We start from the raw sequence: 13,499 nt of genomic DNA, 5'->3' as shown, positions 1-13,499 counted from the left end.
ACTTTTTTTGTTTTTAAATAAAATATTATTAATAATTATTTTTTAAATTATTACCATTCATATTTCTAAAAAAAATCAATTATAATAAAATTCATATTTTTCTAACATATGCAAAATAGTTTTCTTTAAAAAAAAATATATGATTTATGATTTTATTATAATACTAATTAAATATTTTTTTAAATTAAAATAAAGAATATTTTTAAAAATAACTTATCCAAGTAACTTCTTTATTTTAAAAAAAAAAAAAATCGTCCTTTTCTAGAAGATAATCAGAGACTGTCTAATAAAAACGATACCCAATTTGTCAGCCACTAATTGTCAGTCAACTCTCCATCCTGCGGTAGCCCCAATAGTAAAATTCATGAGATCCCCAAAGTCTCTGGAATTCACGACTTCATCCATGGCTCCTTCAGCTCCAAGGTTAATAGTACCAATAGACCTGAAGAAGAAGCCATGGGAGCAGAAGCTACCTCTTCACAACCGTTGGCACCCCCAAATTCCACCGGTTGCGGAGGTTATGGCTGGCGAATATTTTAGAGTAGAGATGGTAGACGCAAATGGAGGCAATATTAAGGATGATAATTCTTCACTAGATGTAAAACTCATTGATTCCTCATCTGTAAGTATTTAGCTTGTAGAACTCTTGTATGCCACTGGTCACACACTTAAATGGAATGAAAATGATCTTTACTCGGTTGATTGTGATCCGTGTGGAAACTGGGCACAGTTTCATTTTCTCAGTGGACCTATCAGAGTTCTGGATGTGGATGGGGTTCCAGCGAAGCCAGGAGACCTGCTTGCAGTTGAAATATGCAACTTGGGTCCTCTGCCTGGTGATGAATGGGGTTACACAGCAACACTTGATAGAGAAAACGGTGGCGGATTTTTGACTGACCATTTTCCTTGTGCAACCAAAGCTATTTGGTATTTTGAAGGAATATATGCTTACTCTCCTCATATACCAGGTGAATCTTCTACATGTGTATGAAACTGTAGGAGTATTCCTCCTTGTTAGCACAACTATGCCAACAAATAAGAGCAGTTTTAGATTCTAGACTACTGCTTAACGTAATTTCATATATGCAGGAGTGAGATTTCCAGGTTTAACTCACCCTGGAGTAATTGGAACTGCACCATCAATGGAACTTCTGAATATATGGAATGAGAGGGAGAGACAACTGGAAGAAAATGGTCTCAAGACACTGAAACTATGTGAAGTACTGCATTCAAGACCATTGGCAAACCTTCCATCAACCAAAGGCTGTCATCTTGGAAAGGTGCATAAAGATGAGCATGTGTCAACATAGAAGACAACACGATAGGAGGATTTCAAATTCCCCCAGACCATTATTTTTCTATAATCTATAGTTTTTACCAATGCAATGCCCAGACAAAGGTGGCTTTCTGGACTAGGAACTTCTCATCAACAAAATTCTGTTATACTTATGTGCAGATCCAACAGGGAACTCCTGAATGGGAAAGGATTGCTCGAGAGGCTGCAAGGACAACTCCAGGAAGGGAAAATGGAGGAAATTGTGACATCAAGAATCTCAGTAGAGGTTCAAAAATATACCTTCCAGTGTTTGTAGATGGAGCAAATCTTAGTACAGGGGACATGCACTTCTCCCAGGGTGACGGTGAAGTTTCTTTCTGCGGGGCGATTGAGATGAATGGTTTTCTAGAACTCAAGTACATTTCCCATCTCTCCCTTAGTCCCTCATCATTCTACATTTATATCAGGAACTTTGCCCCAGATGGTTGGTTGAAACATGGTTTGCCTAACATGGAAAACTTAAGATCAAATTTCCAAGTTTGGCAATTTCTACAATACACGTCAAACATGTGGAAGAAAGCAGGACAAGGATGAGTTTAGCTAGCTGTTCAACAATGAATAATAGCTCTCAGACTCAGCAACATAGACTGCAAAAATTAGTTTGATTTACCTTGAGTGACACAGCCCTGCTCCTTGAGCAAGCCATAAGCTTATAGTGTTCTTTAAGTTCAAAAATTTCAGATGCTGAGTTTTGATTAGAACACTTATCTCTGTTTCTAAGGTAACAGAAAACGATAAATAGAGGCAAGCACCTGAGATAGTAATTGAAGTTGGTCAAAACCTTAGGAAATAATGTGTTTTATAAATCCTAGGAAAATAGCATCAGGATCCAAAATTGGATGATCTCAGTATAAGAACACAGAAACTACAAACGCTTTTGTATGAACACAATGCTTTTGAAGGACCCAATACTGCTACTCTTCTCTAACCTAGTTGAAGGTTCTTAACTTCTTATAAAGCCATTATAGCTAAATAAGATATCCATCATATCCTCAAGAATACTTCTCTAAAAAATTTAAAAACCCTCTTTGATGCCAACCTTCACGTCCATTTCAATACAAATAAAGAGATATAGATATGTTTTGGTAGATTAACTCACAGAAAAATTATTCGCCTAACAACTGGGCCTCTTGGCATGTTTGCCAAATGAACTGTTTCTACAGGGTTATAGTTCTAGTCCATTGTACACAGCTTAGTCACAGCTATTTCTTTCAACTCCACATAATGTTTGAAGCTAATCCAAGATAATTGCATTTGTTCTATTGATATTAGATGTGAAATCATAAGAGGCGGAATGAAAGAGTACCTTACACCAATGGGACCCACTCCCCTTCACGTAAACCCAATCTTCGAAATAGGCCCTGTTGAACCCAGATTCTCAGAATGGTTGGTTTTTGAAGGCATCAGTGTTGATGAAAGTGGAAGACAGCACTACCTTGATGCAAGTGTTGCCTACAAGCGTGCAGTGCTCAATGCCATCGACTATCTCTCCAAATTTGGCTACTCCAAAGAACAGGTCCACTATCTCTCCCAAACCCTATAAGCTCCAAGCATACAGACATAAGATAAACCTGATATTGTTAAGCTGCTGATATACTGGATATAACGGTGGCTATCAGATGTATCTGCTGTTATCATGCTGCCCCTGTGAAGGAAGGATTTCAGGAATAGTGGACTCCCCCAATGCTGTTGCAACCCTTGCAATCCCAACAGCCATCTTTGACCAGGTATCTGATTATCTAGAGCCCACCACCACTTTGCTACTAGCTTAACAGTTGTACATTGCTCATATATACTAGGACCATAAAATGACTCCAGGTTTTCCAGGATGCTACATTGCTCCCACTGATTCAGATAGTGAGATTTCAACAAAACAAAACATGTATTTGCACTAGTACTCCATTGTGTATTTCTGAAAATAAAGAGTGTACTTAATTGCCTCACAAAGCAAATGCCATAAACACACCCATCAACCATTTATCTCTTAGTCAAGTGGTTCCATGAACTGTTATTAGAAGCACTGCCAGAAAAGATGGGCATCAGAAAAACTTTAAGCACTGATTCCATAAGACTCATTAACAACAGGACCCCAACAAGAATAGTGCACCATGACAAATGAGTATGGGTAAAAGTAAAGGGTGTGAATGCATTTGAATGATGCAATCAGTGATTACCACCTCAACAAATAAAACAACATCTTGAAATTTTAGAATGTCCAATCCACACCAGGGACCAGGGACTTTGAAAATGGCCCATCTCAATTTGAAGGCATATGTGACAGATCAACTGATTGCACTCATGATTGTTTATTTGATGAAGTTTGAAATTTTACATTTAGCACTGTCTGTATTCATTCATTCAGAAATGACAACTTGTGATTATAATATGCAGGATATCCGTCCAAAAACCAAAGTGCCAGTAGGACCCCGGTTGGTGAGGAAACCAGATGTTCTAAGATGCACCTATGATGGAAATTTGCCCACCACAAAGAACCCGGCTTCCATAATGTAACTGTTATCAAAGGAGCCAAGTAGAAGAAGAACCTAATGGAACACATATTCCATGGTAATAGACCCTTGCTCCTATCTTTACATCTATGGACAGGATAGAGAAATGTGGTAGGAGAACCTTCACCTTCCAGTAAGTAAAGGAAACCAATTGCATAATGCCAGCTAAGTTAATAAATTTAGGAAAGGATGTTTGTCAATAATAAAATTTTCATCTATATATTTAGCTAAGCTCATGTTTCAATTAATGTCACTACAAATATGGCGGAAGAAAATAGACTGTCCTGAGAGCTAGGTTAGCCACAATTATGCCTCAAACGAAGTTTAGGCAAACAAAAAACAAGTTGAGTAGCAAATAGACCAGCCACAACAATGCCTCAAATAAAGTTTAAGCCACCAAAAGGAAGGATGGTTATCTAGGCATCACTTCAGCTTTCTTACTGAATACTTTGAAATTTGTTTATTTTCTGGAAAGCATGAGCTACCCTCAATCTTGTTTTTGATAAGTGAGGGGAATAAGATATTAATGAAAAGGCCTATAGACCAAGGTAAACAGGTTGTATATAAGGGAAAACAAAAGGCCTAGCCAAAACAAGGGAAAATATGAAAAACTACTCCATAGTTTTAAAAAGCGTGCTTTAAGCGCGCCTAGGCTCAAGGCACAACCACTCCCTAGTTATAGCACCTTGCTTGTCAAGACATACACCTTGTTGAAGAGGCGTACCTTGTCTACTTTACACTTCCTTTTTAAACACTTTTATTCTTCAAATTTCTAATTGTATATTGAAACTTATATAATTTCATTACTTTTTTCTTGAATGTTTCTTTTCAAGTGTTTAGAATCCTAGATTCTTTATCGAGGGATTAGATTTGAATCATATTTTATAAAATTGATATGCATCCCAAGTCGTATTTCACTTCACTTAGGCACACACCTTTTGTTGCACCTTATACCTAAGTCGTAGGACACTTTTGCACCTTTGGTGCGCCTTGTGCCTCTTAAAACTACACTACTCCCTGTCTTAATTAGACCTCAACCAATCTACAAACTTGAATAAATTCAAAGAACCTTTTGCAATGTACAACTTAACCTATGACAATAGATTAATCATAAACAAACTCTTCAAAGAATGAACCAATTTTTCTGTATTTTCAAACACTCTTCAGTTTCTCTCTTTCCGCAATTTCCAGAAAATACACAACGGGGCAGCTCTTCATACCTTCTTTTGCTTTCTTCCCACAAAGGAGTCATGTCAACCTAACAAAGGCATCCTTAACTAACAAAGGAAGAACCCAAGCAACACCAAATAAATCAAAAGGCAAGTGCCATAGCTACCTAGCTTTAGGACAATGAAGAAGGATACGATCAATAGACTCCACTTCGCTTTTACAAAGGTAATATTTGTTTGCTAAGAACCAACCTCTCCTCTAAGTTGCTCTAAAGTCAAAACCTTCCACTAGCAAGCTTCGCAAGCTAAGAAACTCACTTTAATCTGGACCCATGAATTCCAAATAATGCCTTTGAGGAAAATAGTTGAACACCCCAGCTCCAACATAGACTATGGTGATTTTATTGAGAAAGCATCATTCCTTGAATCCACTCACACCAACCTATCCTTGTCTCCCCTCTTCACAAACTTCTCATGCGATCTTGATATCCAACCCCTAGTCATTTAGATGTCCAACAAAACAGCAACCCCCCCTGCTCCTCCCAAACATCTGCTTCCCAAGCTTCTTTATTTAACACTAAGGCAATCTTTAGTTCTTTCTTTTACAATAAGTCCACAATACATATCCTAACTATGCTTCATTTCTATTCACATGGTTATATATATTTTATGCTACGAAACAAATAATTGTTAATATGTAAAATCAGTCAAAGCAGAGTGTCTACTTTATCACTACTAGATATAATTTAAGATACAAGGGTATTTCATGTTAACTCAAAAACCATTAAATTTTGATATAGTGTGTGAGACTGACCTGGTTCGCCAAGTTGATTTTATCATCAAAGCCAAGTTCTTGCTATCAAAGATTCCAAAAACACATACTGAACAAGTTCATGCAAGGTCCAGAGGTCAAGGGAAAAAGGCAAATTATGGTACCAGACTGCACAGCAAATATTTTCTCATGTAATATAATTCAGTGAGCACATGATACATTAAACCACCTGCGACCATAAAACCAGGGCCATTAACTCTCAACTTTTTTATGGATGAAACAAAACAATTATATGTGATACATACAGTGAACACAAGATCTGTTGTTGTATTCCATTACATGGCTAGATATCAGGCCCTCTTTTATGGGTTGCTTTGGTCCCAATGCTATTTACTACAACACTACTCCAATAACAGAAAACCCCATTCGTTGAAGCCCCAGAGTCACAAACTATTAGTCTTACCAAATCAACTAAACAGGAATCTTTATACTTGTCAATCAAATTAGTAAACATATTGCCATAGCTGATCTTTCCAAAAAATTTTAAAAAAAATCATCCTTCACTAGAAAAGGGGGTAAAAACAACTACGCCATTGATTAATTGTTGCACTTGTCCAAGCAAATTACCTTAAAGGTTTAAGCCAATATTTTTCCCCCTAACAAATATATCATGAGAAGCTTACTTGCATATAATCCTCTCAGTAGTAAATAGACAGTGTCCTATGGTGTTGAAGAGATTGACACTGGATGCCAAAGGACCAGAGCCAAAGATCCAATTCCACGCTCAGTACCTGAAAAGAAAAGGCTTCAGAATTAGTAAAATTAGAAATATGAAAGAGGAGAGAACTGAGAACAAGCAGAGGATATTGCCCCATAGTTTTGGTCAGTAGCAATTTCTGCCTGTTGAAAACTGCATTGTTAAAAATGGATTTAAATTATTTAACTGTGATGAATTTTAGTAATGTGACTGTCAAATAAACATTATGACAGTAAAAAGTAATAAATTCCAACGGTACTCCACCTTAGCCACCTATAGTCCTTCAACATTTTATATCAAGGCAAATGGTGGATTTCTACATACATTAGAGAAATGCACATGGCCTGATACTGTGGCACAGAGAAATCCTTTACAGGTGGCATTGAGCCATATGAGGCTCACATATCTCACCAATTTCTAAGAATGACTGTCAAATACTGATATGTGTGAAACATCAATCTTTGGATAGACATGCAATAACAGTATAAAGTTAAATTTAGACTACTAAGCAGGTTCTTAAGGGTATAATGGTTTAATGCACTGTATTATAAGATAACAAGTTCTTAAAGCTGTTCTCTCCTTTCATCAATTTATTTTGGTCCAATTAAAGGTTATATGGTTGAGGAAAAGAACTTGCAAGGCAAGTATTTTTCACAGCTATTTACTGGCCATAGGTTGTAGCTAGAAAAGTTCAATATTTACAACAATTTAATTCTTGAAGTTGGTAAGATGCATTTTAGGCAAAAAAATATACGTTTCACAAGACTGGAAAAGTTTATTCTACAAATGTAGCCCAAAGATTAGTCTACAAACTTAAAAATGAGAATGTCGCATGCCATTAAGAAAATCAAGGCTTTTAATCAATAGAGTTTTCTTGTAAGATGCACTTGTAGTTGCCAACATACAGCACACATACAAAGTATTTCTTTGTATAAAAAAGTATCTCCTTCAACTTTAAACAGGAAACATCTTATACTCCATGAAATGTGAGGAAGTATGAGGACAAGTTAAAGCCAGTCCTCTGGACCAAAGGACAAGAAAACAGAAATAAATATAGCCAATAATTAAGCCATACCTGATTTCCTGATTTTTTGCTGAGCAACTCCCTCATTTTCTCCACAGCATATATGGAGCAAGCCCGTAATTCGACTTCCTCTTCACTACCTGAACCTATTTCCCTATTAGCCTCAATAATGCTGGCTAAGTCCGAACTATATCTCAAGACACCAAGTTGTCGAAGCACAGCTGGAACAATATAGTCTGCAAATATGGTAATTGAGCTAATATCATTGAACTCCCCATAACCTTGGCCCTCGAATGCGCCCCATAGGTCGGCTGCAAATATCTGAGCTCTTTTGTACAAGAACACCTGATGGCCTTTGTACACTGAGTGGTCTCGAAAGCCTACATTGGAATTAATTGGTAGTTGATATTCAGTTTCCTGACAAATGAACTCATCATGTCTTCATACAAAATCATGTGAAAGGAATATCATGTATGATACATCAAGAATTTCTAATAATACAAAAAAGTGAAACAGAGGGATACCAGGAAAGTGGCGAGTAACAAGAGCTACAAGATTTGCAGCTGATTTTCCACAAGACTCCACAAGTTTAGATGCTTTTCCCTCAAAGCTTCTTTCCAGTTCAAGCCCAACCTAAGCCATGAAATTAATAATATAAAGTCCACTAGCTTGGCTGATATGCCACAGAACTGTATATCATGCGAAGTAGATACACACAGACAAAACACAATAAACATTTTAAAAAAAAGGGTGTAATACTCATGTAGGGAAAAAGAAATACAGATACAGAAAAGTAAAAGAGCTATATACAAGGATGTTTAACTGAAAAATTACAAAACTGAACGGCAAATCTACCTCATGCAGTAAGCGAACACGTTCATTCTCCAAAGGAAGTGGCCTAGGCCATTTCAACAACTCGCGTAATTGAGGACCTGATGACAAGTATCAAGCATGGAATCCACTATAATTTTTCAGGCAAAGAAAAATAAAAACACAGGCATTTTAAGCAGATAAAGATTACCCATCTGAATTTTATTTTATTGGGTTTATCTGAAAATTTAGATCTATTCAGATTAATATGAAAGTCAAGATATAGATGACAGTTTTTTATCTGTGGCTCTAATAAGAAAATTGTAAAATTGATGTCTTGATTGAGACAGGCTCAAATCGCACTCGGAATTAGAGATCCCACAGTAGTCTTTTGTGGTGTAAGTCTGCCAACAGAGTCTGGCGTAAGAGAGGACTCATTTTTTGCAAACCAATCCTTGTTTCAAAACTTTAATCCAAGGTTTTTCCCCCTTTTTATCTAATTTCATAGAGAGAAAAATTGCTTTTGTGTATACATGCAAGAAAATATGCCTGTACGGAAAAAGACATCAAGTTCAAGGGGATGCAAAATTACCAGTGATCTTTTGCAAACGATCAGAATCAAACACAGATTTGTCATTTTGCAGAGCTTCCTTCAGCCCCAAGGCCAAATGATCATAACTTAAATCCTTGTCTATTAAACAGCAGAGAACTTAAAATGTTAGTTGTGAAGATAGCACAACATGGCATTAGCATTGATTATATATACACATATGTGCAGATTGCAATAAAATAAAGCATGAATGGGTGAATTTCATTTTCTTGTTCCTTCGTTTTAATTCTACTTTCGCTTTTCTTTTATCAACTGAAAGGAGAAACAAACCCTGGTATAGTATACCAACACTGGATCATTATGTTCTTTGAACCTTAGGAAATGCTAGAACTTTGTTTTTCTACTCATTGAGATGAGAATATAGTTTTTCGAAAATGGATTTTTCAAGCATAAGTTTACCATTTCTTGATAATTAAGTGTTTCAATCTTCATTTATTTTTTTTTTCAACTAGGCTTTTATTAATCAAAGAAAAAAAAAACAACTTCAAATTTCAATTCAAATTCCTTCTTTTCTATTGTTTTGTAGAAATAGCTTCATCCTTCATAATTGTTCTTTTTTTGCCCCAATGTTTGAAAAGTAATTGAACTTTCCATTTTCCTATAAGCTTGGGTTATGCCTTTCAATATCTCATAAATATAGGAAGAATTCAATAACCCAGTCCATCTAAATCAACAAACAAACAAGCTGCTCATCCTCAATACACCACCTAGCATGCCTGATTGTTGAAACCATGTTTATTTCTTTATGAAAGAACTTTCCAGTATGGGGTACAAGCTACTGAAGTGACTGCATTACTACCATTACCAGAATGCTTTCAATCCTGGATGCCAATGCCAGCCTGTCTCATCTCTCTAAGCACAGAACATATCTGAAGAAGGATACCAATAGTTCTTCATCTCTGACCAATTCAGTCTTCTCCTTAATCTCATACAGGATAACTTATATAGTAAAACTAGTGTTGTCAAAAGCAAAAGGCGATATCAAGGCAATAAGACTCCTTTTATCCTAAGGCGAAAAGCAAAAAACAAGGTGATAGCCTAACTATAGTAAGGCGATAAAAAATATACATATATTTACCTATTCGATATTCAACCAATATGAGTATTGTCTTCAACAATCAACACTATTAATTTTTCATCACTCACAATGGCTTATAAAATTAACAAAATAGTAATAATTATTAAAAGTGTTAAATATGATACCCCATATTATAAAAAACATCATATTATTTAAAGATATTCATCCTATCTAAATGTATATTCTAATTTTTCAAACATCTAAAAAGCAAAATAAAAAACAAAATAAGAGATTGAACATTCTAGAGAAGCTTTAGGCATCATCATCATAGTCATTATTGAAATCAAAATTGTCATTACTTTCATCAAGACTAGATTGATAACCCTCCATCTTATTATCTCTATGATTGATGATATAATATTTTATCTTATAATTCATTTAATCCAATGTTAGATTGAATAAAACCATAATCTAAGTATGTTTAATCTTAATTCATGGTCAAAGGAGACCGCCACTATGCCTTGTGCCTTATCCCAAGGCGATTGCATAGGTATTGCCTCTTTGAAGTCGCCTTGCCTAGGTCTTCAAAAGGCAACTTTTATCTACCTTGCCTCGCCTGATGGCCTAGGCGACCCAGGCGACCGCCTTTGATAACACTAAGTAAAACAAAATGGAATCATAAAATTAACCTACTAAAGAGTGTAAAACAAGGGTAGGAAACACTTCAATAATGGCCTAGCATTGGGAGGCTAAAGACTAAGAGATGGAACATAACTACGCACCAAGACAACTTTGCAAAACATGGATCAGAAAGAGCCACGTTGAGACAAGGGTGAAACAAAGGCGTCAGTGGAATAGGTGGTGGATAATATCACTCACCCATTGTTTAGGAGGAGATTCCCCTCACCCAGGATGCCCTGAGTTGTCATTTTGTACAGCATATACATGGGATTTCTAAAAGAGCTATTAAAATATCTTGTCTGGAAGAATGTAGATTTTTACAGAATATTCTTAAGTTTGCACAAATTCATCAAGAAGACTCCAAACCACGATATACAGACAACTTGACAAGGGTTTCATTTAGACCAAGCAACGAGCAAGCATTGTGCTCAATCCTAGCAAACAATGAAAATCTAAAGTGCCCCTATTCCTCCAGAATTCCTTTCTACCTCTGTTCTAATTCCTTCATATTCAGCTTCATATATTGGCTCAAAACTAATTCTGCCTGATACAAACAAGGTTTTCCTAACATAATGCTCCACAATCACAAATTTAAGAACGCCCATTCAGACAACACATACAACATTGAACAAACGCAAAAGGAAACCCAAATAAAATAAATGAAATAAAACCAAGAACACAAGAGAATCCCCTCTTCAATAAACAGAACCCAGAGCTCACCAGGCCAAAAGCAGAAATTCAAAGCATCCAAAACAAACAAGTACTGAACCGTCAGCGGCCCATTGTCGAAGTAATGAATCCCTTCAAAATCCCACTTAACTTTGGGAATTGAGTCTTGAATCTCCTCCACAGCTTTCTCGATTCCTACGCCAACACCCTTCCATTCAAACACAACGTTCCCACACCCTGAAAGTGAGCCAAAAAAATGCAAGTCTAAACCGAAGAGTGCTGACCTGAGGAGTCCACGACGACGTGAGCCGAGCGAGCAGCCACCCAAGCGGAGCTTGCCCTAACATCATCCATAGCCGCCATTGCCTCTGCTCATGCACCAATCCGAATCTACTCTAAGATATCTATTCAACCCTAAATTTAAATACAGAATAACATTAAATTATTAAAAATATGGGTGGCTACGCCTTTATTCGAAGTTTCCCGCTTTCTGGTGTGGCCGCCCGCCCGTACATATGCATTCCGCCTGCCCCCAACCCACCTCCACGGCTCCACCCAATCACGTGACAGCCACGACTAGGCCAATCTGCCTTTGGGTGACCTTGTTATAGATGGGCCTTGACCTGGAGCTTGACCCACTTGGCTCTGCTTTGGGTCCACGCGCATCTTTAAATAGTCATAAATTATTTCCAGCCATCAGTGCCTCAAATCTGTTACCAAACCTTTTTATTAATTTTATTTTTTTATATTATTAAAAAAAATAAGAGAATTTTATTTTATTGACACGTACTCTCCATGTGTTGTAAAAATGATTAAAATAATATTTCAATTTTTGCTGAATATGACTAAAATAATTTTTCATTTTTAAATATATCGGTGATTGAATATAATAAAAAATAATATTTTTTTTGTATTTATTAAATAATTATCACCTGGCAAAAATAATGAACTGATGACGTGGCTAATGTTTTTTTGTGAAAATACATGTTTTCATTTTCAGCTGCATGCAATCCAACACATACACTGACATTATATTTGATGTCCCCAAAATACAGATATGGATGTCTCCTGCCCCCCAAATAAAAAAAGTAATAACATGCATGTTTAGGCGGATGAATCATGGAATATCCATGGACTGATTAGACTAAAATAAGGTAGGTATGTGAACAACAGTCAACATCTAAAATACATTCCAAAAGTCAACTAGGGATGTAGCTGCAAGATCAGAAAAACAAAATGCATTCCAAAATCACTCTTATTTTTTGTCTAATACATCAAACAAAAATATCTATGCGACCCACAACTCCGCCGATATAAGGCTCTCGTCAATGATATCTTAAGCGAAATTTAGTCGATGTTATGCTCGTACTAATCTCATTGATAAGTTGAACAAGTTACTAAAATAGATTAGTGATAGAAAGATTAGTAATAGGGTCAATAGGAGAATTGAAGCAAGTAAGCGTGAATAGGTGCTCCATATCCATAAACCTTGCTATGGCCACGACAAGTGGGGCTATGACTCTTAAAAGCTTTGCTTTGACCAACTTGAATCTCGTTACTTTTATTTCTCATTTGCTTCTCATTGGGTGATATGATTCATATACTTTGACCATAAGTTTTGATTAAAAAATGTAAGTTGACCAAAGAAAAATACCTCATGTTAAAACTTAATACCTTATTTGAGAAGGGGTTGAGAGGTGATATTAGGAAATGGTAAACTATTAACATATTGTGGACCCCGTATTTTCGGCTCATGAGTTTTCCACTCGATGGCGAGCTCGATTTTTGTTTTGAAAAATTATGATTTTTATTTATTAAGAAAATGACTTGGAGTCGCCACTTATTTTTATTTTATTTTTAAAAGGGTAAACAAAATAAGAAATAAAAACCCTAAGTGTAATTCCTTATTTTGGAAAAGGTGGTCTACGAAAAATCAGATCGGGTTCGGGGGTCATGTTACTTATCGGGAAGGTACGGTAAAGACCGTAACACCCCTCTAAGTCCCTAAAGTCGGATCTCTACTAATAAAGTGAAGCAATCATGGTAATTGATGAGTAAATCAATGAATACCCAGAGCGATCATGCATATAGGGGAGTGAAAAAATGCATATAGACTAACCAGAGTGAGAATGAGTACGTACCTGGG

General features: G+C 36.3%; 2 protein-coding genes across 5 annotated transcripts; one reads left to right on the top strand and one right to left on the bottom strand.

Annotated features, from left to right (window-relative positions):
• Positions 1–300: 300 nt before the first annotated feature.
• Positions 301–4,074, top strand: LOC100245575 (uncharacterized). The gene is made up of 7 exons (XM_002284288.5): positions 301–622; positions 731–968; positions 1,090–1,280; positions 1,457–1,692; positions 2,609–2,852; positions 2,956–3,063; positions 3,728–4,074. The coding sequence occupies exons 1-7, from the start codon at positions 365–367 to the stop codon at positions 3,845–3,847; spliced, it is 1,395 nt and encodes a 464-aa protein (XP_002284324.3). The 5' UTR covers positions 301–364; the 3' UTR covers positions 3,848–4,074.
• Positions 2,387–12,086, bottom strand: LOC100267891 (uncharacterized). 4 transcript variants are annotated; one of them, XR_009466241.1, is made up of 9 exons: positions 11,638–12,086; positions 11,405–11,548; positions 8,968–9,066; positions 8,421–8,497; positions 8,090–8,198; positions 7,617–7,945; positions 6,468–6,575; positions 5,827–6,013; positions 2,387–3,356 (listed from the first exon to the last, which is right to left on the bottom strand). XR_009466241.1 is itself a non-coding variant. In XM_019221117.2 (8 exons), the coding sequence occupies exons 1-7, from the start codon at positions 11,714–11,716 to the stop codon at positions 6,483–6,485; spliced, it is 930 nt and encodes a 309-aa protein (XP_019076662.1). In that variant the 5' UTR covers positions 11,717–12,086; the 3' UTR covers positions 2,387–3,356; positions 6,468–6,482. The 4 variants fall into 4 exon arrangements, 2 of the variants coding, with proteins under 2 accessions (XP_019076662.1, XP_002284329.1); XR_009466240.1 differs by having other exon boundaries at positions 5,827–6,575; positions 11,638–12,082; XM_019221117.2 differs by lacking the exon at positions 5,827–6,013.
• Positions 12,087–13,499: the final 1,413 nt, after the last annotated feature.

Source organism: Vitis vinifera, chromosome 7, assembly GCF_030704535.1.
Source record: "Vitis vinifera cultivar Pinot Noir 40024 chromosome 7, ASM3070453v1".
Lineage (NCBI taxonomy): Eukaryota > Viridiplantae > Streptophyta > Magnoliopsida > Vitales > Vitaceae > Vitis > Vitis vinifera.
Note: the sequence above shows the minus strand (reverse complement) of the source record. Positions and strands in the feature narration are given on the sequence as shown.